This window comes from Neomonachus schauinslandi, chromosome 10 (assembly GCF_002201575.2).
Source record: "Neomonachus schauinslandi chromosome 10, ASM220157v2, whole genome shotgun sequence".
Classification (NCBI taxonomy): domain Eukaryota; kingdom Metazoa; phylum Chordata; class Mammalia; order Carnivora; family Phocidae; genus Neomonachus; species Neomonachus schauinslandi.
This window is the reverse complement of record NC_058412.1, coordinates 98,719,141-98,744,001: the sequence shown is the minus strand read 5'-3', so window position 1 is coordinate 98,744,001 and position 24,861 is coordinate 98,719,141. Positions and strand designations below refer to the sequence as shown.

Sequence of the window (24,861 nt, the reverse complement as noted above, 5' to 3'; positions counted from 1 at the left end):
TTTTTCATATATTTACTAATCCTAATAGAGGGAGGTGAAATAACTTAGGTACCAAACAAGTAAATAATCCAGTACCAAACAAGTGACAAGTGAGAAAGCTTGGCTTTGAACCTAAGAAGTTGAATTTCAGAATTTATACAATTAACCCTATGGCCTATAGACTCTAAATGCTGTGTACTTAACTAATGTATCAGGCACTACTGTACTAAGCACTTTAAAGTATAAGCACATATACTTTAAAATCATTTACCACTTCCGTAAAGTAGGGTTAAAAAAGGCGAGTTTAGAGATTAAGTAATTTGCCCAGAGTTACCCTGCTAGTAAGTGGTAGAACCAGTGTGGTTTGAACCAGGGTTGGCACAACTCCAGAATTCTGCACTCTTAACCATTACCCTATATGCAAGAATGACATGTTTGAATATGCTGATATCTTGTCATCTCTTCAGCATTTTGCACAAAAAATAGTAGTTACTGGGGGGTTTCTAGAAGGTAATTATATAACACTTTAATGTCTATATTAAATAATGTCTACATTTAACATCCACATTAAAACACTTAAGTGTCAGCATTAAATTTTAGAAAAAATTCTGAAATATATTATAGAATTTCTTGTCCCAGAAAGATTTTTAAAGAAGAAGTTGATTACTCTGTAATCTGCTACAGAGTGGCTGAAAGTAGAGCACGGGATTAAGGTACTTTTAAGAGATTCTTAACTGTGTATTTCTTAATATTTAAAGATATTATAGTTGGTGGATACTTAGGTATTTTGTGCACATTTGGAAAAAAGTTACACTTAATTTCCTTCATTTGAGCATTAACTATTTCACACATGTGGTTTTGTCACAAGTAAATGTTTTCCTTTAGAAATGACTTATAAATTTATGCATTCATTGAAGAGTTAGCTTGAACCTCTTCTCTTTTTCCCTCTTATTTGTCCCCAAATGAAAATGAAGTGTTAATTGGTTTTAATGGCTCCTACTGCTACCTCTGTCTGGGATTTCTAAGGAAAGGTGAAGAATTGGAATAGAACTTGTGAAATTTGTCTGGGGAGGTGAGAAAGTTTAATGTGCTTGTGAATCAGCACACTTCTTCTAGGTAATACTATTGTATGTAACAAATATTGAAATTTAATTTTCACTCTTAGACCTAACCCTTTAAATATATTAGTTAACATTCAAAGAGGAATTTTCTGAAGAAATATGTTAACTAAATGCCTGTACCTAGAAAAGATCAACACCTGATAAACCAGGAAATAAGAATCTCTTGTTTAAACGTGTTTATAAAACCAAAGAAAAAACCTCTCTCTCCTTCTCCCTTAAATTAAGAGCAAGGCCATGCTAATTTGGATTCACAACTAGAAGGGACTAGCCTGGATTATGCAATTTACTGTCACACTTAAACAGAAGACTGTAGTCGCCAGAGACATGTATCTGGCTGCTATCACTCTCTTTCCCAATAAAAATGATTCCCACCAGCCCGGGCTAATTCATCTGAAACATTGTCCCTGGTGCTCGTACACTGATACACTTTAGTAACTCTGTAACTTCATTTAACAAGTAGCCATCTAGATATTTGTTCTTATGCAACACAAATTTTTATTGAGATTCCGGAAAATATAAAGAAGCTTTAAAATAACAAATCTTGGGCACCTGGGTGGCTCAGTTGGTTAAGCGACTGCCTTCGGCTCAGGTCATGATCCTGGAGTCCCTGGATCGAGTCCCGCATCGGGTTCCCTGCTTGGCGGGGAGTCTGCTTCTCCCTCTCCCACTCCCCCTGCTTGTGTTCCCTCTCTCGCTGTGTCTTTCTCTGTCAAATAAATAAATAAAATCTTAAAAATAAATAAATAAATAAATAAATAAATAACAAATCTTTAAAAAAAAATTTTTACTCCTTCCACTTTTAGCAGTTGACATTCCTACTTGTTCTTTTACCACAGGGTAGCAGGGTAATATAATGAGCCTAGTTCTGTGTTGGGGAGAGCAAGAAAGGTGTGCCTTTGTTAGTATTTGCTTCTGTAAAATCAGTGCAGGGTTCAGAGGAAAATAGAAATGCAGAGAAAGTCTGTTGATCTTCCCCACTTTCCTTTTTTTTTTTTTTGTCACCCTGTGTTCAAATGATAGTTCTAATATCAGATACTGGGCAAATATTTTTTCATCATCAAAGGTGAAAAGAAAATTTAGTGGGTATTTGCTAAGAGTCAGGCATGAGTTAAGTGCTGCATTTGAAATATGTAATTTATTCCTTACAATTAGAGAGGCACTATTATTATCCTATTTCACAGAAGGTGAAACTGAGGCTTAGCAAGATTGGCTAAATCGCCGAAGGCCATACCCCAAGTAAGTGGCAGAAACTGGATGCAAACCCAGATCTGTGTGATTCAAAGACAGTGCTCTTAATCATCATCTCAAGTATCAATTAATAGAGTGTTCTAGTATATTTTGTTTTTACATACTTGGAGTGAGTCAGCATGTCACAAGGAAGAGAGCAACATAAAAAAGATCTGGGGTTATTAAGATCCTTGCCTTTGGATTCGAGTTGTTTTTTCATAGTCTTAATTTTACCATTTATATTGGTTATTGGGTGAATTGCTTAATCTGTTTGAACCTCAGTGTCTTTTGTGAACTGGGGGGTAAAAGGTGTAGAGTACTTAGTAAATGCTCTACATGAGTTATCATGAAGATGGTGATAATACTCCACATTCATAGAATGGTTTACAGTTTATGAAGAGCTTTCACAAAGTGATACAACCCTTTGAAGCTCATTCATCTTTTTTTCGTTCATTTAACAATTTTTTTTTTTTTTTTGAGTGTCTGCTAGGTGCCAAGAATTGTTCTACAGGTTGGAGGGATTTAGGTGAAACAGCAGGAGAAAAAAGTTCCTTGCCTTCATGGGGTTTACATTTTAATGGGGGATAGGGATAATAATACATAAGTAAAAATATTTAGCATATTAGAAGATAATAGTAACAATAAAGGGAATATTTAACTCTCAGACAGTGAATGCTGTGAGTCATGTATATAATACAGTAGTTAGAAGCATATTGTGACTCACCGAGTAGCTACATGTTTTTCCATTATGGACTTTTTAAAAACTGTAAACCAGTTATAGTTCAACTACAAACTTTTGTTTTTGAATTAGTATTGTTTTAAAACAATGAAGGGATTAATTTTAAAATTTGTTAGTACATATCACCAAAGTTCATGAAATCTCATCTAGCTAGCTCTAAGATTCTATGAACATGGAATTAAATGTAGATCTCTAATACCTTGTCTGTATACTTAACAGTATATGCTGAATTCTAATAATTCAAAGATTATTTTAAAACAAATAATTATTGAAAACCATCAAATAATCTTGGCATTTCTTTACCATTGTAGGCTAATCAGCAGTACTCATGGGTTGTGTTTCTCAAATTCATCACCAAGCCTGGCAAACAGGTGATCTGGCACTTCCATTCTGGCTCTTAGAAGACATAAAGGGATCATTAGGAGGTGTTGTAGTGAACCCAAACATTAAGATGTATCTGCCAACTATGAGTTTAAGTTTATTGAAAGCTGCAGGAAAGACAAGTGCTATTCTCAGGGTTGCTTACAGCTATTAACTACTGACCTCCAGAAGTTATCATTTAGCATTATGGGGCAGAGGTCTATAAGCCTTGGGGGGGGAAATTCACATTTGCCCCATTAAAATGTTTTGAGATTTAATCTTAAAAATGTTTTCTAGTTGTTATCTCAGTAAAAGGAAATAGTTTTTTTGGACCAAGTCCTTTTTTTTTTTTTTTTTTTTTTTAGTTATTAAGGAATGTTTCTGCTCACTATTTAAAGAGAATGGTTAAGAGCTCATGCTTCAGGATCAGACAGAATCCTTGTTCCACTAGCTAACTATATAAATCTAAGAAGGATTCCATTACAGTTCCAAAATACATTTGGCATCTTTTCCATATTACTCATTCTCTATATAATGGCTAGTGACCTTATTGCAATTGAAATTTGATAGTATAATCCACACACATCTTTCTCCTCCTCCTTCTCCCCTGCTCCCACCTGTTAAAAACCCTCCAATGGCTTTCTCTTTCACTAAAATGAAGTCCAGACTCCTTATCTTGGCTTTGGCCTGCAAGACCCTGCATGTTCTGATATGGGACTGCTTCTCTGAACTCACTTCTGTCTTGCTGCCTGAGCTTGAGCCCCCTGACATTTTTTCAATCCTTAAACTCACTAAGATGATTACCTACTCGAGACTTGAACACATCCCCTCTTCTGTGCTCAGGGCGCTCTTTACCTTATTTTTCGCGTAGCTTACACTTTATCCCCAAGGTCTTAGGCTTTTCTTTACCACCCAGTCTAAATAGGGTCTCCTGTTTTGCTCATTTGTAGCATCATGTTTTTCTCTTCTGAGGCACCTGTCACAACTTTTCACTTTATATTCATTTGGTTTTTGGTTAGTATCTGAGTCCCTACGTCTCCAACCATAGTCTCGGTATCTTTTTGGTTCAGTGCTGTATACCCAGCCCCAAGCACAGTTATTGAATGGGTACTCAGTAAATCATAGTTAATGTTGAATGAATAAAATATCTCCATGACCTTTCAAAGCCTTAATTTACTCATCTGAGAAATGCAGATAGTAATTCTTCTCTGTAAAGTTACTGTGTGAATTAAATGAGATTAAATATATATAAATACTTAGCCCTGTGCTTGACAGAGTCCTCAACCAAGGGGAGGGTCTGCAGTGGCCCCAGATCAGCAGACAGTCATTAAGCCCACGGTATGGGTAAGACATTGCTAATGTTTATAGAACATATTTTATAAGATAATTTTGTTAGATTTTTGTTTTACTTAGTCTTCATTTCCCCCCCCCCTTTTATTAACATTGGTCTTCATATCTAGGAAATTTAAAATGTGGAATTCCAGCAGTGATTCCATGCTTTCTAATGGAATAGTGATATGAACTAGCCTCAGCTTTGTAATGTCACAATTATCAGAGCTGTGATGTATATTCAGAAGGGTAATTACTTTGGGTAGTAATTTCCTAGACTACCCCCTGCCCCCGCCCTGCCCCAGCCAGCTGGCCTTGAAAAAGCACCACTGCTTTTATGTGTGCACACAATCAGTCTGTAAAATCCCATTATCCCCAACTTCCACACCCCTGTGGCTGCATGCTTCCTTTTGAAGCCTCGCAAAAAGGGAAAAAAACAAACAAACAAAAAGCCAACTTTCAAGTCAGCCCTAAAGTTCATTTCTAATCTCATTTTACCCAAATAATATAAAAATGAGATAGGGGATAGGAAGTGGGAGGGGTCCATAATGTGCTTTGCTTACCTGTTCGCCTGGGATCCTATGATACTTGTGGGAAAGATTGATAAAACTAGGAAATACTTCTTCAGTGTATATTTTGAGATAAAGTGAGATTTTATTCCGTTTTGAGTTCAAAGAATAGAGCAAGGTTAATTTGGTTATTCTAGTTCTTTGTCTTTCATCAGTTCGAAATGTCCATACTATTTAGAACAGGAGTCTCCACCAATCTCTCATGGCCAACGTCCTTTTAACTGTGATCATCTATTGGAATCCTAAGTTCTATTTTAGGATTTTAGAAAAATAGAGCCTCCTCTGCTCTATTTTTCTGTTTTGTGTGTCTTTCCATCTGGAAGTTTGAACTGCTTTCAGGCCTATTTTCTAACTGCTTCCCCTGGCTGGGCCCATTGTGGTCATTTACTTTTTGGATTCTAACTTCCCATGTAACTGACATTTTTCTTAGCATTCTTCCTATGACCTTGAACTAATTGACATCTGTTTCCTGAGGATGACACCTTCTGGTCACCTGTTCCATCTCTTACTGTCACTACTTGATGAAACTTTGGTAGGAGGGGTGTGGAATGTAGGAAGGGAGTTTCAAAAATTTTTTCTCTGTCCCTGAAAGATCACTTCCTATGTTTCTGTCACCATTATTCAAAAACCTTTCTTTTGAAGTCCTTGTTTTGTATTTATGTCACCTGATCCCATCATTGTCTCCCTCCTCTTCATCTCTGGGATGTTTCCCCATCTTCCTTAGGACCTGTCTTATAAACCTTACCCTCACACCAACCCTTTCCATCTCCCTGGGTGACTTTGTACTCCTTGCTGGTGACTCTTCCAAAACTGCAGCTTCTCAGTCACATCTTTACTTCAGTCCTCTTAGACTCACAGCCAAGACTTGGACCATACCTCTCCTGCATCTCCGTTTTCTCCTATTGAATGTGCTCCCTGTCCTCATTGTAGGTTCCTATCTCTATACCCCATCTTATTTCTGAGGTCAGTCAGTATTCCTCCTGGTACTCACTTCCTTCTTATCTATCTTGATCCCTCCACCCTCCAAACTTCTTAAAGAGTAGTCTTAGTCCTTATGTCTGTTTTCTTTATCTCTTACTATCCTGTCAACATCCTAGAGGCTCTTACCTCTCTGTTGACACTGCTTTAGAATCCCCAGCAGTCCCCTCCTTTTCCATTTTAAACAGTGTCCTCTTCCAAATCTACATTCCAGACTACGTTTTGACATCCTCCTTTTTAAAATATTTGTACTTCCTTGACTTTATAATTTTCTTCTCATGATGATTTTCCTCCTTTGTGCCTTCCCTTTTTTGTTGTTTTCTGTTTTTTTTTTGTTTTTTTGCTTCTCTCCCTCTTCTGTCCTCACAAAACATGGGAGTTCCTGTGGCTCATCTCTTTTCCCTCCCTCTGCTCACTTCTGTTGCTGCTGTCTTCCACCCTCTCAGCTATAATAATAATAATTCACTGAGGATCTCTCCCCAGACCCTCATTTCCCACTTCCCAATAGACATTTCCAGAGGAATAACATACAAGTATTTTAAAACCTAAGACAATTATAGTTTATCATCTAAACTGGATCCAAACTGGGTCACTTGGAAGGTTAAAGAAGGCACAGTAAATAGCCATTGTAAATCTGTACCACGCATAGGTCACCTGTTCAAACCTAATATGTACAAAATACTCTGAGATTTGTTTTCTAGTATTTTTCATCATTAAATGTCTCACCAGCATTCTGCTTACCTGGGCTAAAAATCATTACCTTCAATGCTTATTCTTTGCTCAGTTCCCAGTTCCTAGGAATTCTACCTTTTGTGTATCTTTGAATTACATTTTTTTTAAAACCCCATTCACTGTTTAGGCCCTTGTTTTCTCTTGCCTGCAGTATTGCATGTCCTTCAAACTTATCTTCTTGCTCTCAGTTTCTCCTCATTCATCCTTCATTCAATATTCCTTATTTCTACAAGATGTCCCTAAAGTATACCAATTATTTATACACCTGCTCAGAAACTGTCACCAAAGTGTATCATCCAGACTTCTCACCTGGGAATTCAACACACTACATAGCCTGCCATAAAAGAGCTTTTCCAGCCTTACCTCCTTTATGGACCCTGTATTTCATCAGGCCTGGTGGCCTTTCCCCAGATATCTCCAAAATCAGGTGTCCCCATTTGCCACAGAATAACCTTTGGAATTAAAGAAAAATTTAAATATCTAACTTTAATCTGGGAGATTTAAATTTAGTAGGTCTGTATTAAGGCCTGGTTATCTTTATAAAAGCCTCCCCAAGCGATTGTGACCAAAGCCAGCATTGAGAAACGTTGCCCCTGTTTTCCTATCTCCATGACTTTGTTCTCCTTTTTTCTCCATGGCCAGTATCTAGTTTTCTTTTTAAATATTTTCTTATCCTTTACTACCTGGCCCTCATTTTACCTCCTTCATGAGATCTTCTTTGATCCATCTAAATAGATATAGTTATTTCTTCTATACCACAGTTGTAGCAAACTTTCATTAGATTCTATGTTTATGCCTTACATCCTATAGACAGCACACTTCCTGAAGCCAGTGCTTCTGCTATTTATAATGTAGAAGCCATTCTGTATAGGTCAATCACTGTTGAGATTCTATGTAGAGAACTTTGAAGTTCTTAAGAAAGTGATTGATAAGCATGAGTTATTTTTTGCTAATTTAACCAAAAGTCCCAAAGCATAAAATAACAATAGTTTTAATTCCAAGACTATGCTAAATTAAGATTTGCTAATCATGCTAAGTAGGAGAGAGGAATTGGAATTTTAAATGCCACTACTGTTTTCAGCCACAGATGAGTTAATATTAAAGTAAATTCAGTGGTGGATTAGTTCCTTTAACACCCACACTTCAGGTGCTTTAAAGCATGTGGGTCTCTTTGGATTCCTCAGGAAAACTGTCATGTTGCCATGTAGCTATAAAATGTGCTTCACTCAGAAACTGTAGTTAGTAAGGCAGAGGTTTTTGTTTTTGTTTTTTTTACTAGTTCTTTTGGCATAGGGGAATACTTTTAATAAGTTGGCCTTGCTGAAAGATGGAGCACAGTATTGTTTTTAATAGGGAATGAGAACCTAAGTGCAGTGATTTGATGCAGTTACAAGAAGCTGCATCCAAAAACAATTTTTGATTTTTGTCAAACATTCAGCAAGGGAACGATTTGTCCCTCAAAAAAAAAATTTTTTTTTTGGTAGCTTCCCAAATTGCATTCTTGTTAAATCTACAAGTTGTATATTCAGGATAGGATTTTTCTTTGTCCTATAATTTTCTCTGTTAGTACTTGATCAGTAAAAATTATAACCATTTAGTTTGGGATACATGCAGATGTATTTTATAATTAATTTAGTGCCCCTTATGGTAGATATTTGTATTTTGTTATTTTATTGAAAGGATATACATTTGGATTTCATAGCAGGCCTAGGGAAATAATAAACTTTTACCCTGTCAGTGCTGTCTCTATATGCTGATATAAAACCCATTTCTGATTTGTCCCAGGTAAAATAATTAAAATGCATGTATTAGAACATACGTAAAATTTTCTGTGCTCATGAAAGATGTACTAACTGGAAAAGAAGTCAATATAATCTCTTGGCTTTTGGATTTTTATAAACACACAGGTTTATAGGGATTTTATGGAACTATCCAGCCCTTTCCCTGACTTCTGCCAGCAAAAGTCAAACTTCCTTCACAAAATGTTCCCAATATTTAATGTTAATCACACTAGTCTTTGCTAAGTTAGCTAGAAAACAGTATTCTTCATAACAGGAAGTCAAAAGAGAAGGTACTGGGAAACATATGAAGATGGCAAATGAATAATGAATGAGGTTTCATGCGCAGCTGGAGATATTTGTTAGTAGACCAGTAGAAGCAGAACTATATGGCAAACCTCTGGAAACACATGGCAAACTTTTCTTGACCGTAATAGTAGTAACTTCTGTTTAGTTGAATATTGTTCAGTGTCTGTGCATATCATCCCCTTTCATCCTTACCACAACCCTGTGAGGTGGGCTGAACTAATCGCTCCCATTTTATAGATAAGGAAACTAAGCTGAAGAGAAAGTGGTTTATTTTTAAGTACATACCTAGTAAGTGATAGATCTGAGATTCCAAATACTCTAATGCCAACTCACACTACCAAAAAAGCTATTTTAAAAAATATTAGTTTGTCAAAGACCACCCTAGAAAGTATCAGTCAGGACAATGGCAGCAGTGTAAAAAAGACAGAAAGATCACAGCACCACTTCTGAAGTTTTCCATCTTTGGCTTGAATAAGCAAAATTAAGAGTATTCTAAAAGACTGCTAGGAAATTAGTTTGTGCATGAAACACTGAACTCTTTAAAGTAAAATGATACACAAGCTCAAGATATTGCTATTTTTTTTATTTGTAGCCAACATTTATTTTTATGCCTAGAAAAATACATGGGGGTGCTTAGGAATAATGTGCGGGGCAATTTGCTACTTTAGTGATAGTAACATAATCCCGAAAAAGCAAGCACGATTATTTTGTACTTTTTTCTTGTTTTATTCAGCAATAAGACCATAATTTTTCATATTTAAGGAAGTATGAAAAATTTGTCGAGTTTTAAAAGCTGAATACATGTAGCATTGGATCAAGGCACATACAAGACTGGCCAAAGGGCGTACAATGCACTTTGGTTTTTTGTTGGAAAAAAAAAATCATGGCAACAGAAAAACGATGTGGTTTTTAAACAAGTAATAGCTCACAATTCAGTAGGAAGCTAGAAAGAAATGTTACAAGTTCATTATGTAATATGTGGAAAACTGTGACAGTAATGGGCAGTATTCTTGATCATTGTGAAAGTAAATTTAACTTTTATGTACAATGTTAAAACATTTCACGTAAACCAGATCTAAATTTGATTTCTAGTATTTATTTTTCTTTTAAATTCTTCCTTATTTAAAGTACTACTTTCTCTGCATTGTTGAGGGGAATTGCTTATGGTTACACTACCTTTTTAAATACATATGTGTTTCTTTTTTGACATCATTTATGATAAAAAACATTATAAACATTAACAATTATGTCTTTAGAATTCACTTTTCAAAAATCAGGATGGTATAGGCAAAACCAAAATGCAATTCTGGTGTCTGTGTTCATTATACTCTGGAGTCTTAAGTTTTTATGTTTTCCTAAGTACAAATTTCCCCCCTAACTTAGAAGTGTGCTCACATTATTGATTTTGTGAAGTCCTTTATTCTCAAAGCTTTGTTAACAGTGGTTTTAACAACAGACTTCACACTCCTTTATGCCAGCTAATGTATTCAGTTCAGAAGATAATGCTTACTTTCTTAAGGATATCTAATTTGCTCAGAGTAAAAATGGAGATATGCAGCAAGTTTGATATTGCCCATTACTTCACATATTTTAATTTATTGAATACCACTGGGATAATACAAATTGAATAATTGGAACATTATTTCATAACTATTTTTTGAACTTTAATTTTTCTCATTCAGCCAGTTTTTTTTTTTTTACATTTTATTAATACCAAAGTGAAAAATGGCCTGTGCTTATACTACAAGGATCTCATGTGAACTCAGTCCTGATTGTTCAACACAGCAAGGAAATTCACTTTCACAGTCAACAAGTCATCTTACTCAGTAGAACACAAAGTAAATGGTTTATAACTTCAATATTTGCAAGGAAAATACAGTACAAATTACTAAAAAATACTAAAATATAGAATTGTGTTCAGGCATCTCCACTACATCAATCGCAGCAGTAACCTGAAATTTGAAACTTTTAATAAAAAGTTCTTAAATATAAATTATATGGCAAATGTACAGTACATTGCTTTTTTCAGTCTTTTGTTTCCAGTGTTTTGCAGTAGAACAGGGTTCTTACCATCACCTCCCTTAGGTTTAAAAAAACCAAAACACAGTCTGCTACAAGGCCTCCAGCATCATGAGTGTGAGTGATCTGAGTCTGGAATACCACTGTCTCTGTAGCTTCGGTTACTACTGCTTTCACTGTGATTGTTTTTGTACAGATTCATTCCATTAGGAGGAAATATGGTGTGTATTACAAATTCCTCCTTTGAGATTGGTTCACTGCTTATTGGTAACATCTGAAAAGAAGTCTCCCTGATTTCCAGGATGGAGTTGTCCTTCTTAGTGCCAGCTTCCGCGTAGTCATCCTTTCTTCTCCTCCCTTTGCTGTACGCACAGTTCCTTGAGAAGAGTGATCCGTTTCTATGAACATACCAGCACACTAAAGCAAGAAGGGCGATGGTCACCAGGGCCACAGCCCCACCAATGATGGCAGCCAATGGTAAATTGGGGTTTTTGTAAGGTTCTTTCTCTTGCTCTCGATTAAGGGTGGTTGTAGGGTTGTACATTCGAAGGGGTGCAGTTTCAGTCTCAATACAAACACGGGTGTCGTCAAATAGGTAGAGGTTACTGGTTTCCATGGGAACCATGCAGACTCGATAGGGCGAATCAGGCTCCAGGGCTGTGACTAAGTATTCATTCCGTTCCCCTGTTACGATAGTTTCTGTTATAGATCCAGATGCTGGGCTATGGCCCAGTTTGAGCCAGCTGAGTCTTAAAGCAGTCATAGGTAGGACAAGTTTCCAAGAGATATGAATTGTGTCAGAGGTGACGGATTTCACAGTAATTATAATTGTTTTTCTTGTTGGGCTCCCTGTGGTTCGCTGATCTTTAGTGAGCCTGGGGTTCTTAATGTCTGGTTGTTTGGTCACTGGAGCTGGCCACTGTCCTTGAGCAGGATATACCGTGTTGGGTATTGCAGTGGTTATCTGAATGGTGCTTACAACTGCACTGTCCTTACAATCAAACAGTTCTGCATTAAGGTCCTTAATAGCCATCCCCCGAACTTTTTCTGGGGCTTGGCACATAAGCCCACGCACATTGACCTTCATAGGTAGTGACTGCAACCAGTCACGTACCCATTTCATCTTGCACCCACAATACCAGGGATTGTTGCGAAGAATCAGTTGGGTTATATTGTCTAAGTCATCAAAGATACCCTGAGGTAAATTACTTAGGTTGTTATTGGACATATCAAGTCGATACAGCTGCCTTAGATAAGAAAAAGCATTTGGGGGTACCCGGTTGATGTAGTTATCTTGAAGATAAAGCTTCCTCAGGTTTGTGCCTGGAAGGTTTACTGGTGCAGCAGTCAGGGAATTCCGTACCAGGGACAGTTCTGTTAAGTTGACTAGGTTGAAGAAAACTTTATCACCTAAACCATGGTTGTTCAACAGGTTTCCATCCAAAACCAGGCGTTTGAGGCTAGTGAGACCTTGAAGAGATGGTGATGAAATAGTGGATATGCGATTATCATCCAAGCGTAGTTCTTCTATAGTCCTGGGCAAACCCCAGGGGATTGTGCTAAGGTGATTACGGGACAGGAAAAGCAGTCGGAGATAGTTGCTGTCTCGGAATGCCCCCTCTTCAATGCTAACAGCAGACACCGAGTTATCATCTAAATGTAATTCTTCCAGATAGGGAATTTTGGAAAGTGAATCATAAGTGATAGTCCTTATGTTATTTTCTTGCAAATGTAACTCTTTTACATACTTTGGTAGGTTGGTAGGAAATTCATCTAAACTGTTGCGATACAGATATATTCTTTCTACTTTTAGCAAGTTTTTCAAATCTGAAGGAATTCCAGCATTATTTATTTGGTTGTTCTGAAGGTAGAGAGTTGTAGCATCCTCTGGTATTCCTGTTGGAATGGATGTCAGAAAGCGATCATTACAGTAAATGAAACCTGCATCACAGCGGCACACGGATGGGCAGGACTTAGCCATAACTGATAGAGGTGCCACCTGAAGGAACAGCCCAATTTTAGTCCCGATGAGGAAGATGCTCCAGGCTGGGCTGATCATGGTCAGCAGTGTTGAGGTCTTTGTACACGGTAGCGTCAGAGCCCTAAAATGCAGTGAGTGAAAAGAAAGGTAGAAAACAATTAGGTGAGAATACTTGAAATAGTATTCAAAATAGATGTGGAAACTAAAATGTGTATAATCACTTTTAATGTATTAATTTTTTTTTTTGCATGTGTAGGGTTTATTGCTAGCTAACAATGAACATGATCATATAATCTCTTTACCTTAAATGCTTGTAGTATTAAATTAAGGAGTATCATATCCCAAATCCATTTGATTTTGAAATGTTAAATATAATGAAAGTTTTATTGAGCATTTTTGTAATACTTGATATCAGTTCTATAGCCAGTCACTGACCAAGCTAATCAGTTTTCTAATTTTTTCTTAATATTCATAATGAATTGACACATAGTAATATGATTTGTTGTATTTAAAGATAATGTTACTTTTTTTAAATTAAAATCTATTGTCTGTTTCTTAGGTAGGCTGTACAGGTGTAGAAATGTGTAGTAAAAGAAAATCTATCTTCTTAGTATTCAGGAATAGTAAGTTAAATACCTCTTAAGATCCTGAATCCTAGCAAAGCCATTCATTTGTTTTCATTATTGATGTTAATATTTTTCTTTGATTATTAATATTAAATATCATTACATAGGTATTTCTAACAAGGAAATCAGAAGGAATCTTTTTCATCTAATTTTAAGGAAGTAAAGAACACATAGTTAATACATCCAGCTAACCTAAGTGGAAAATTCCATTTCATATTAAACTATTCCTTTCTTTTGTTCCCACTTTTTTTTATATGTTTCATACTATATGACTTAATGGCTTTATGCAGACTTTTCATTATGTTCTATCTTATGTTTCACAATGCATTTATCTTTCTTCAAGTCCTAATCTAGAATATGGTTCATCTTTCCCCATGGCTGGAAAGTGATAGATTTTTACTGATCTATTGTGTAATATGATCTCTTCTGCACTTTTACGTATTAATTAGCCTTTGTAATTTCAGGCATGAAAATAACACACTTTAATATTTTTCCTACCTTATTGAATGATGTGAATAAATTTTGCGTGAGTGAAAATCCAATGCGCATATATTATTTTCCTGGTGAGGGGCTGGGACTTATAAACTCTTGTTCAGTCCTTGGAAATGTTCTTCACTGTTTATTCAAGTAATCCTATGCCGCACACACCTCCAGATCAGGCTCGCTGTTGTCAATGAACATTCCAGCTGCAGTTCAGCATGGTGGGCAAGCTCATTAAAGTAGGGACCAGAAACAATTCAGCTTCCTGTTACTATGTAGAACACATGGCTTCCTATGCACTTTTTTTTTTTTTTTCTGATAGAGTTTCTGTGTGAAGGTTCCTTTTGTGTAGCTTAATTCCCTTAGTAGAAATTGCTCTCTTTGAAATTCTTATTGGCTCTTCTGTGCAATGTGGTCAGAGATAGTAACTTCAGATCCTCATGAAGAAAGCCATTCATGATGCTAAGGCCTGTATAGTAATAGGTTTTTCAGTCAGTTACCCCCCACCTTTATTCCTATCCAGGATTATCCAAGTATAAACTTTGTACAGTAGCTATATCCTGAGGTATGATTACCTGCTGTGAAATAGCTATTTCCAGCTTTTGCTTCTTGCTGCTTTCTCAGAATATCTGGTGCAGTCACGTTATAGAAGAATAGGTATTCTTTTTTAAGAGGTAAAGCTTAATTCAAATATTCTTCGTAGGAAAAAAAAAAGGAAGCATACTAGATTTCGTTTACATTTCTCTTCCTCAAAATATACTGGGTCTGAGCATCTCCTGTGAAAGCAAAGGGTTTTAATGAACTATTAATAATGAACTTTAACATGATAGAGAGATTTCTTAGAAATTTAACTTCAGATTTTCTTTAAGCAACACATCTTTCATCATAATAGTTGGTGAAAAGGGGTAAGATGACCTCTTTGTTTGTTACCTCCCAATTTTACTATATAAATAAAGTAGGAGCTAAAGCTGAGATTGAAACCAAACAGATAATTTCTACTGTTAACTGACTGTTAATGTCACTTTAAATTAAACACAGAAGCAGAGCTTCATTCAAGAACCAGTAAGTAAGTGCCTTCCATGGCTTTTGAATTCAGGTCAGGCCAATCTTTAAAAGTTCACTTTTAAATCTTAGATATAAAATTATAAAATGTTTGAAAAGAAGAAAACAAGTATATGCCAAAGAGGTGAGTAAATATGCAACAAGGATTTTTGACAGAAATGCCATGGTAACTTTTAAGAGATTTCTGACATGGTTTTACAAAGTCATACAGTCTACAATGTAAAGACTTGAAAAGAGTTTGCTTTGGAATTCTTTCTTTTGATTTGCTCAATGCCCTGTTTAAATCTTCCTGTAGGCCTTGATTTTCCCAATTGTAGAATGTGAACGTCATCACCTTCCTCCTTAGAGGTATTTCTGAGGACTAGTTGATGATCTTGAAACTCTAGTTACTCAGGTGTTTTTGGCCAAAAGGTAGCATAGATGTTCAAGTAATTATTAATTTTTCAGGAGAATACAATTTTAATTTTCTTTTGGCAAACTGAACTTGAAAAATCTGTGTTTGAAATAGAAAGGACACTATGTCAATCTGTCTCCTTACAATGACCATTTGGAAAGCATATCAAAACCTGACAAGGCATTTCTCTCTAGGTTCAAACATGAACACACCAATTTCCAGTAAGTATATTTTTCATTTCTGAAAGAAGACTTATGGCTTCACCAAATAAAACCCAAAAATACCCCAGTGATTTTAATGATGACTGTTTTGCCCATTATCTAATATGCATAAAGATTTTTTGAGGGTAGAGGTGGGGAAGTGGGTAGCATCAGTATCTGTTATGCAGGGTTACCCACTCAGGGGCTTTCTGTACATGTAGGGAGCATTAAGGGTATCATGGAAATATTTGACCCTGAAATTAAGGACTACAGTAGAAGCAATTTACTTCTCCCCCTGTAATTACCTAGCCTCCAACAAGGATAGCATCTGTTCCAGAATTCAAATACTACTGAAGTGAATGTTAAATAAGGCCAAAATTTGTGTTTCTGGTTCTATTTGAAAATTCAGTGTCTTTTAGTTTGCCACCAAATACCAACACTGTCATAGAATGCATTAACAAAAGGAAACTTAAAAAAAAAATTACAGATCCATTTATTATTTAAGCAACTTGAAACAAAAATAGCAGTTAGCAGATGGATAAAGTAGTCTCTAGTGGATATTGCAAAGTGCCCACAGAGGAAAGTTTAAATGATTTATTGTTTAAAGTGAGGTTTTACTGTGATGCATTTAGGGCTTTGCTCATTATTGTTGAATTTCAATAGTGTATTTTCTTGAAAACTGTTGCTTTCGTGGAATGTGAAAATGAAACACCAAGCTGTTGAAATTATAATGACAGAGTTATTTTAAAAAGTCTCTGCTGTAAATATTTTCTAAGCTTGAAAATTATTCAACATTTAAAATAATGTGGTTAATTTAAGCTGAGGAAACAATTACTTTTGTTAAACTGCATTAGAAACTAATTAAAAGCTGTGATAAAAATCACTGGTGAGAACCTGCTTAAAATGTTACCAATAGTCAGGCATTTGTCATACTCCAAAGCACACTTTAAACTTAAGGAGATGAATCTGATGAATGAGGATTTAAAAACTGTTGACTCTTCCCCAAGTCAGGTCAGCCTAGAGTATGTCCAAGATGATGATCATAATAACTAGTGATAGAGCATGTATCTGAACTATAAATATTTTATGAAATAAAGCTCTAAGAATATGTATTGATTTTTAAGTTTTTAACCCAGAGAGAGAGAGAGAGAGAAAACCTAAATTGGTATTTATTTTTCTTGTTTTATATCTGTAAAACTGCTTCTTTTGCTCTGTTTGAGCAAACAGAGCAAAACTCACATTGCCATTAATACAATAGTGGTAATAATGTGGGATTAACAGAAAGCCAGCCTTAAATCTCATTAAATTCTTGGAAAATGTCATTCTCTTTTCCCCAAATTACATTAAAACAAAAGGCAAAAGTATCAAGCAGGTTTCTTTGGAGAGGATACTCTTTGAGAAATGAAGATTCCCTCACTACTCCCTTTATTTAAGCTCAAAACAGTTGATGTTTTTGTTTTATATCTTATGTTTTGTATCTTTTCCTTCCCTTTTATATTTGAAACTATAGTGCTAGACAGTTTTGTTTTGCATATTAAAGGGTATAATAATCTATCTAACATACGTGATCCTGCCCCTCATTCTTACACTTCCCCTTTTCTGAGCTGGCTTTACATATTCATGCGCACAGAGACTTGCTAGTTGATTGTGAATGATAAAAAGAAAAATGAGCCCTATTGGTATGGACACTGTGGCCAGGTTTCCATAACATGGACGTCAGAAGCCTTTATGTCTGCATAGGCTTGAAAAGAGGCCATTACTTCTGAGCGAAAAAGAATCGATCTTTTAGAAAAATATTATTAATAGGGTAACTTGGGGAAAAACATAAATGGACCTTGGTTACTTAAAGAAATGTTTTAAAATTATTTTTTGATGGAATCATTACTCAGTAGATAGCATTTAAAACTATGGCAAAAGGAACAACATAATCACCTCACTGATAAATCACATTTTTAATAGGGATCTTTCTCGTCAGTTTCTTTTTAGAAACAAAAATTGTGGAGTTAAAAAATATGCATTTATAATGTAATCATCAAGTCTGTGAAAAGCCTCCAATTTAGTTCTATGATACACCTAAGAAAGTATTAAATAGATAAGGATGCTATCATTTTGAGATAATCTTAAGAAGTTTTATCGAATTGAAAACTGGCATTTACAGACAATCAAAGATTTGAGGCAATCCACATGTTTATATGATTTCTGTTACTACAATATTTTAGAGGTGGGGTGTTTGAAATGAGAAGGTATTCTCATGTTTTCATCACTTAGATTAAGATTATATGTTGATAATATGCACTGACTTCCTAAATCCTTTATTTGCTGCCTTTGATTTAAATTGATTTTGATTTGAAATCATTGCTTATTTAAAAAAGAAACCTTAAATCGAGTACAGAGTTTTGAGATTTTCGTAAAGAGTCTTATTAATGATTTGCTTCACATAATGATATCTTAATGATGGGACCTTTTTAAAAATATTAAATCTAAAAGTAGAACTTTTAATCCAAGTTAATTGCATTATTATTTTGAATAAAACCCTGAGATTGAAGAAAACACATGCTTAATCAGATTTATCCAAGTCTGTGAATATTTCTAGTTAAATTGGCATTTATATAATCACAATCTACAGTTTTAGAAGGTAATTTATTTATGAAGGCTTAAATTGTTGCTAGAAAGCACAAGAAAATGGTCAACCTGTGAATGCTAAGTCTTTTAATGACAAATGATATTTAAAATAAGTTACATATATGGTTAAACTGAAAAACTGAAGTACATCAGGTTAGTTGATAGTGACAGCAAAATGCTTTCTAAGCAGCCTGTCTGGTAGTTAAATTTTCCACGATCATCAGATTTCAGGAAAGTTCCAATTCTTTTGTTTAATGCCAGGCAAGCAGAAGGACCTCTAACTCCCCTCTTGAGAGTCATGAAGTCTGAAGCGTTTGCTGAGCAGCAGAGAAGCAAGTGTGCCTTTTCATACTTGGTTTTATCCCGACTATTTTCTAGCCTGAAGAAGGTTGTGTTTTATTTATGCAAAATAGGGGATAAAAGTTCCAAAGCAAGGGATTTTTACTTTCCTCTTTTATGTTACTGGTTCTTTTCTCCCAATAGGTTTATGATAAATGAATCCAATTCCGCTTCATTTATACTGGCTTTTAAAGTTAAATGGAGCTTCCTTAAAACAAAAAGGCAAACTAGGATGTTATCTTTCATTGTCGTGAATGCTTCTTCCTTTTGTGGTATGTAAAGCCAGACTAAATGAATTAGAGAACCAAGACTTGTATGAATGAATGAGACATTAGTTGAGAGGGTGGTAAAGGTGAGCAGTAGAGGGCTTGGAGCAGGGAACAAGCTTTAAGTTTCCGTTGACCTTTGAGCAACTGCAGTTAAAACTATATTTTTTAAAACCACCAACATTTTCCCATTGCAAACTTTAAAGTTCCTTTTTTGGTGTTGTGAGTACAGTTTGGTTGATGTGCTTTAAATTTCTAATATTCAAGTTTCCATACACGAATACAACAATTATTTGGGTCTACTGTGTGCCAAGCACTGTGCTGGTTGGTGAGAACATCCCAAATCATAAAACACTTTGTTTTTTCATTTCAGAGTAGGGTATTATTATGTAAAGCAAATGAAGAGGAAGAAAATCAACAACACATAAACTGATCAATCCGCAGTCCAGTGGCACATTTTAAAAATGGTATTTAACCAAATGTGGTCTGTGGGTTTTCTTTTCAAAGTTGCCACGGTAACTTGTGCACAGGAAAAGTGAAAGAATAAAGAACAAAAGCTGTCATTGTCTCAAGTGAGAGCAATTTCTCTCTCCTCTCATTTAAGGAGACTAATACCTGGAGAGAGCTTTTTATACATTCCTGACACTTAATTTTGGGTCTAGGAAAAAGATAATGCATATGCAAAACAAATGAACTTTAGCAGCTGCTGAAATCGTATTTCATTCCTTTGTGACTTAAAATCTGTTTTCTCTGCAGTTCTTGTCAGTAGTCACGACAAAATCCTAAAACCTGCTTTTCTATGCAACAGAAACATGGCTTTCAAAACTCTTTTTTAGTGTGATGTTTTACCAAATTTAGTGATGTTGATTTGCAGTCTGAAACTGGAAAATGCTTTCTGAAATGTATATTCCTATTTTGGCTCTTAAAAGGAAAAAGGCTTTTTTCAGAAGACATTTACAAACCATCTCCTTGGAAATTGGTTTGTTGACTTATGATAAGTTTTGAAATGGTGGAATGTTAGAAGAAGTCGAGAAACAGCCCTTTTTATGCTCTGAAGAGAAAAATGTAGTTTTGAGAATTAATATTGCTGAGAGATTTACTGTAGAGTTTTTGCCCACTGGGGGGTGGTACACTCTACCAGAACACTGCTTTCAGAAGCCGCAAGTCAGATGTTGGCTGCTGCCGGCCAGTTTTTCTCTGGTTTAATTACAACAAAGCCTCCTGTTGAGAAGAACAGTGAAGGCCTCTAGGGCAAAAGGTGGGGGGTGGGAGCGAAAGGGGAATGAAGGGAAAAGGAGGGAAGAAATTACAGCCTTTGAAAAATTACTGAATCTTATTTCCCTCATTGAGTTCATTTATGGTGGTCTTCATTGGACTTTCAACAATTATTTATAATGTTAACTAAACTGAACAAAAATATTTAAGGAGGTTTAACTCAGAATTTTTAAGTTAACTCTGAATCTTGCCATTAATCACATTCTTTGTTATCAGCCCACCCACCTTAATAAAGGGGAGAAAAGTTAAGATACACTGAAATTTTTCTTTAAATGACGAGATTTAATTTAGTGTTGGTATAACATTGGCATATCAAAAATAAAAAGCAGAAAGAAGAAACATTCATATAATAATAACATAAGGCAAGTTCTCTGCTACTGATTTTTGTAGGGTTTAAAATTGTTCAAAATAATCCAGAAAGAGGAGGAAGCCTTAGGGTGTGTGGCCAAGAAAAGCACAGACAAATCTCTCCGCAGTGCACTTGCATGTTTAAAGCTGATAATTGTATTTTTCATCTGGAGACACTGAGTGTTCATTAGGGTCTGGTGTCCCTAGGCAGGAGATGCTGAACATAATTGGAGTTTCTATTTGATTGGGCAATATAGTCTAGAGAAGAAACTGGGGTAAAGATAATTAATAGCTTGCTAACAAAGTCTGACAGCCACAAGATTTCAACCAAATTTATTTCACACTGCTTCCTTTAGCTCTGAAAAAGTTTTGATAGAATTGGAGGCACTTTAATTAACAATTGAAAGCAAAAGAAACATACCTTCTATTTTGCTGCCACATTCAGTAATGACAAATTTTCTTACTGTTTTTCTTCTTTTTTGTAAAAACTTTGTTTGCTGCCCAATTATGTATTTCATAAATGTTAATGTTTAGGAAGTGTTTAGTTGGGCATTTTGAACCTAATCATCATTGATTTAAAAGGGGGGGCAGAGAAATGAAAAGCCCAATTAATAGCTGATGGTTAGTATTGTACAAGAACAATATTAATGAATTCATTATGTTTATTCATTCTATAATATTTTTGCTGATTCCTGGATTTGATGTGTTTTGGCAGTGCTCTATTAAAAAAATTGGATATGACTTTCCTACTTAAATACATACAGTCATGTTTTTGTAACTCTTTTTTATTTCAGGCTAATAAACGTGTTCGTGTAACCAGGTGTGTATATGTTATGTACACACACATATTTGCAAACTAAGTAACATATCTGTGATTTAATCTTCTTAGAGATTGAAACCTGGTATATTGTTATTAATATTGGTAGTAATGGTAATATTATTTTGTGGTACTTTTCAAAGATAGATTCTTTACTCATTTCAAAAGAGATGAGTATCAATCATCTGTCACTTTGGGGGAGGCATAAATGGTTCTATCTCAAAAGAGACAAATTCATTCTTTATGTTTTATGCTAGTCAGGATATTCATATGCAGCTCGGGAAAATGAAAGGCATTGCTACAGCTGGTGCACTTTTTTAGTGGCTTTATTCACGTTGTTTGCTGCTAATAAAATAACATATGTGCATTTTAGAGCAGATAGATTTAAGAAAATTTAAAATAGCTATTTGTTAAAGGCATTCAAGAATTTGGTTCTATAAGTGGCAAATATCAAGGCTTTTTTTCCTTTTTAATTTTGATAGATAGATAGGCAAATATCTGCCCCCAGATGTTGAAAAATATAGGCCTGTTGCACTTTTTACCTCTATGCAACCATTTTGTTTCAGACCAAATTCACTGAAGAAAAAAACATTTTTTTTTTTTTTTTGAGAAGATACATTTAACTACTTTTTGGAAGCTCTGCTGTACAAAATCATTTCTTTCAATATAAAATTTTCTTATTGTAAGTTGCAAGTGAATGGATACTCTGCACATCCCACTTGATGAGGGCTCTACTCATTTTTTTTTTTTCCCCTGCCACCCCGAGCTCACTGCATACATCAGGCATAGCTTCCACACTGAGCTTTGTTAGTTTTTCCGAGTAGGCTTTGCCAATTACTATGCTAGTCACATACTACATTTGCCCAAGCAGTGGATTTTGGCGTTCTCCTGGAGGGGGTGGGGGTATGGTTAGGAAGAAGTCTCCCCATCCTCTGAGTTGAATTCACTAGTTGAGATTTGCAAGCCTGAAATGCTTGAGGCAGCTCTGGCAGGATAGCAGTGCAAGCTTTAAAATCTAGGTGTAGCTGTTAATCCTTACGGAGGCACAGAAGTCTCCAGGAGTAGCTCGGCTAGCTGTGAGCAAGATGTATGCTTTTCATGTACTGCGTACTCACGGGCTGAGGGATTATTGATTTTCTTTCACAGTTGTAAAAACAGCAATTGGTGATCATACCACACATACAGTACACAGCAAGTTAGCAAGACCTTTCGCTTTCCTCTCTGAAAAAATCTGCCTTCTATTCTTCAGTATTTAACATTTAACTTTGCAACTTAAGGTTTTCCATAAGGCTCTTTTCAACTTGCAAATATACGAGGCAGAAAATAGCCATTAATTATTACTTTTTAATGAAAGAAGGTTTTAAGAAACTTCTTGCATGTGGCTATATCGTCAAAATTTTCCTCGCTGGCTCGCACACACACCTTACTGGTGACAGAACAAGCATTCATATTTGGATGCCTCATAGTACCAAGTCATTTCTGTCTACAGAGTAAAACCAAGCAAACTTTCTGGGACAATCTTAAGGAAAAACATGGGAAACACTTACCAGGAAGACGAGAAAAAGCAATCCCATATATACTGCTGCTATAGCTGTAATTCCACTGACTGCGAATTGGAGTAATAACCCTCCCCCTCTCCCAAGCTCCGCGTCCAGTCCACACAAAGCCAACAGCAGCTGCAGTTAGAGCTTGTCCTGCTTCAGATCACTCCTACACTGAGGAGTGAGTGAGGGAGAGCATTCCAGTTTACTGCACACAGCCCACCTCCAAGTCTGAAGTTAAAGCTTCACCTCGCAGTGGTTGAAGAAGGGGGTGATGTCATAGATGGGCAGGACTTAGCCGAGCTCTTGTTCAGTGAGGTAACTGGATGATCAGACAGATGAGCTTTGCAAACGCTAGAGGGAGTGAGAGAAGCCAAAATGAGGCGCTCACCCTGCCAAAGCTGGGATGCCATTTGGTTTGTAGGCAGCCTTTTGGAATTTCAACATTTTCTAAAGTTTAATACAACAAGGTAGTGGTAGCAAGCTTATATAAAAAAAAAAAAAAGAGCATGTTAGAAGGATATTTATAAGAGTACAGTAGAAAAACACAGGTTCTTTTTATTTTTAAGCTATATGTATTAAAAAGAAGTTAACCAAAAATCCTATTATTTTCATTATTGACTAGTTCCAATAGCATTGTAATTTTGAAGGCTAGTAACTCCAATTGTGAGTAATTATTCGACAAATGAGTGGAAGGCAGGTTCACATAAAACTGAGGTATTTAAGGGAAGGGGAATGAGAATGACAAAAGGTAAAGATCCTTGAAGTAACCAGTTCTTTTTCCTAGAGGTAATGAGTAACTTATTCTATGTATGTTTCAGGAAATGAAAGTATTTTTCACAGACTTCCACTATTTGTCCATCTCTTTTGAACTTGGTAGATATTAAATGTTCTCCTATTTAGGGAGCCCTCCCTAAATATGAAAAGTTGTAGAAAAATTAAATAGATTCTTTTCCTTTCTGGTATATTTTTGCTGCTCTAAATATGGATTAAGATATAAACATCTTAAGGAAAAACCTTTCGTGGGTGGTTTTGCTTTTATTAAAATAATTTTATTTTAATTTTGGTACATGAATAAACACTGGGTAATTGTAAGACAGACATAAATGTCTATATCTAATTAGCAGAATGGTAGACTTTAATATTCAATTATGATTTTCATAAACTGGTTTCTGCTATTTGGTCAATAATTGCTTTGGGCCCATAGTTTTCCAGTAAGTTCATTTCACTTTTTAATGTTGCTGGGGAGAATTTTGTTTTTATATTTACCTGGAGAGCAATTTCCTTAAACTAATACTATTTGTTTTAGTTTTAGAAGTTCACAACATTGTCCTTTGGCTTTTAAAAAAGTTTCTGTGAATGTGTGTTTCTGAAGGAGGCCAGCTAATTGTCTTTCCCAGGAGTATTTGATTATGGTCTCTTCATTAGCTTCATTTAGTTTATCTATTTATGTGCTTCTTTGATAGCAGTTTGACCTTCTGAGGTCCCCTGCAAGAATGGATGATATCAAAGTAGAAGGTGAACCCTTGATAAGAGGTATATTGACCCCTATTGTTTTGTGATTGCACTTTTGCTGGCCACTGAGGGCAGACCCATTAAATCCAGGAATTTTAGAATTCTAATATCTGTTAAAAAGCCAATTTCTTAAAAATGTTAGATAGTACAACTTAGACTGAGGTTCAGCTGCTGACTTTTTGGAGGAAAGGGAGGTGGGAATAATATCATCTCTCACTAAAGGGTGAATTTTTTTTCTGTTACTTCAAAACAAAT

The 24,861-nt window shown here is 35.6% G+C and overlaps 2 protein-coding genes across 4 annotated transcripts in view; one reads left to right on the top strand and one right to left on the bottom strand.

The window, feature by feature from the left end:
* The window catches only part of MACROD2 (mono-ADP ribosylhydrolase 2), a 2,055,604-nt gene that overhangs the window by 320,775 nt on the left and 1,709,968 nt on the right, over window positions 1-24,861 (top strand). The window lies entirely within an intron of this gene.
* Window positions 10,790-23,587, bottom strand: FLRT3 (fibronectin leucine rich transmembrane protein 3). Of its 3 annotated transcripts, none has more exons than XM_044918904.1 (3): window positions 23,098-23,587; window positions 14,803-15,003; window positions 10,790-13,242 (listed from the first exon to the last, which is right to left on the bottom strand). In XM_044918904.1, the coding sequence occupies exon 3, from the start codon at window positions 13,197-13,199 to the stop codon at window positions 11,250-11,252; it is 1,950 nt and encodes a 649-aa protein (XP_044774839.1). In that variant the 5' UTR covers window positions 13,200-13,242; window positions 14,803-15,003; window positions 23,098-23,587; the 3' UTR covers window positions 10,790-11,249. The 3 variants fall into 3 exon arrangements, with proteins under 3 accessions (XP_044774839.1, XP_021556399.1, XP_021556400.1); XM_021700724.1 differs by having other exon boundaries at window positions 14,246-15,003; window positions 23,098-23,324; XM_021700725.1 differs by lacking the exon at window positions 14,803-15,003.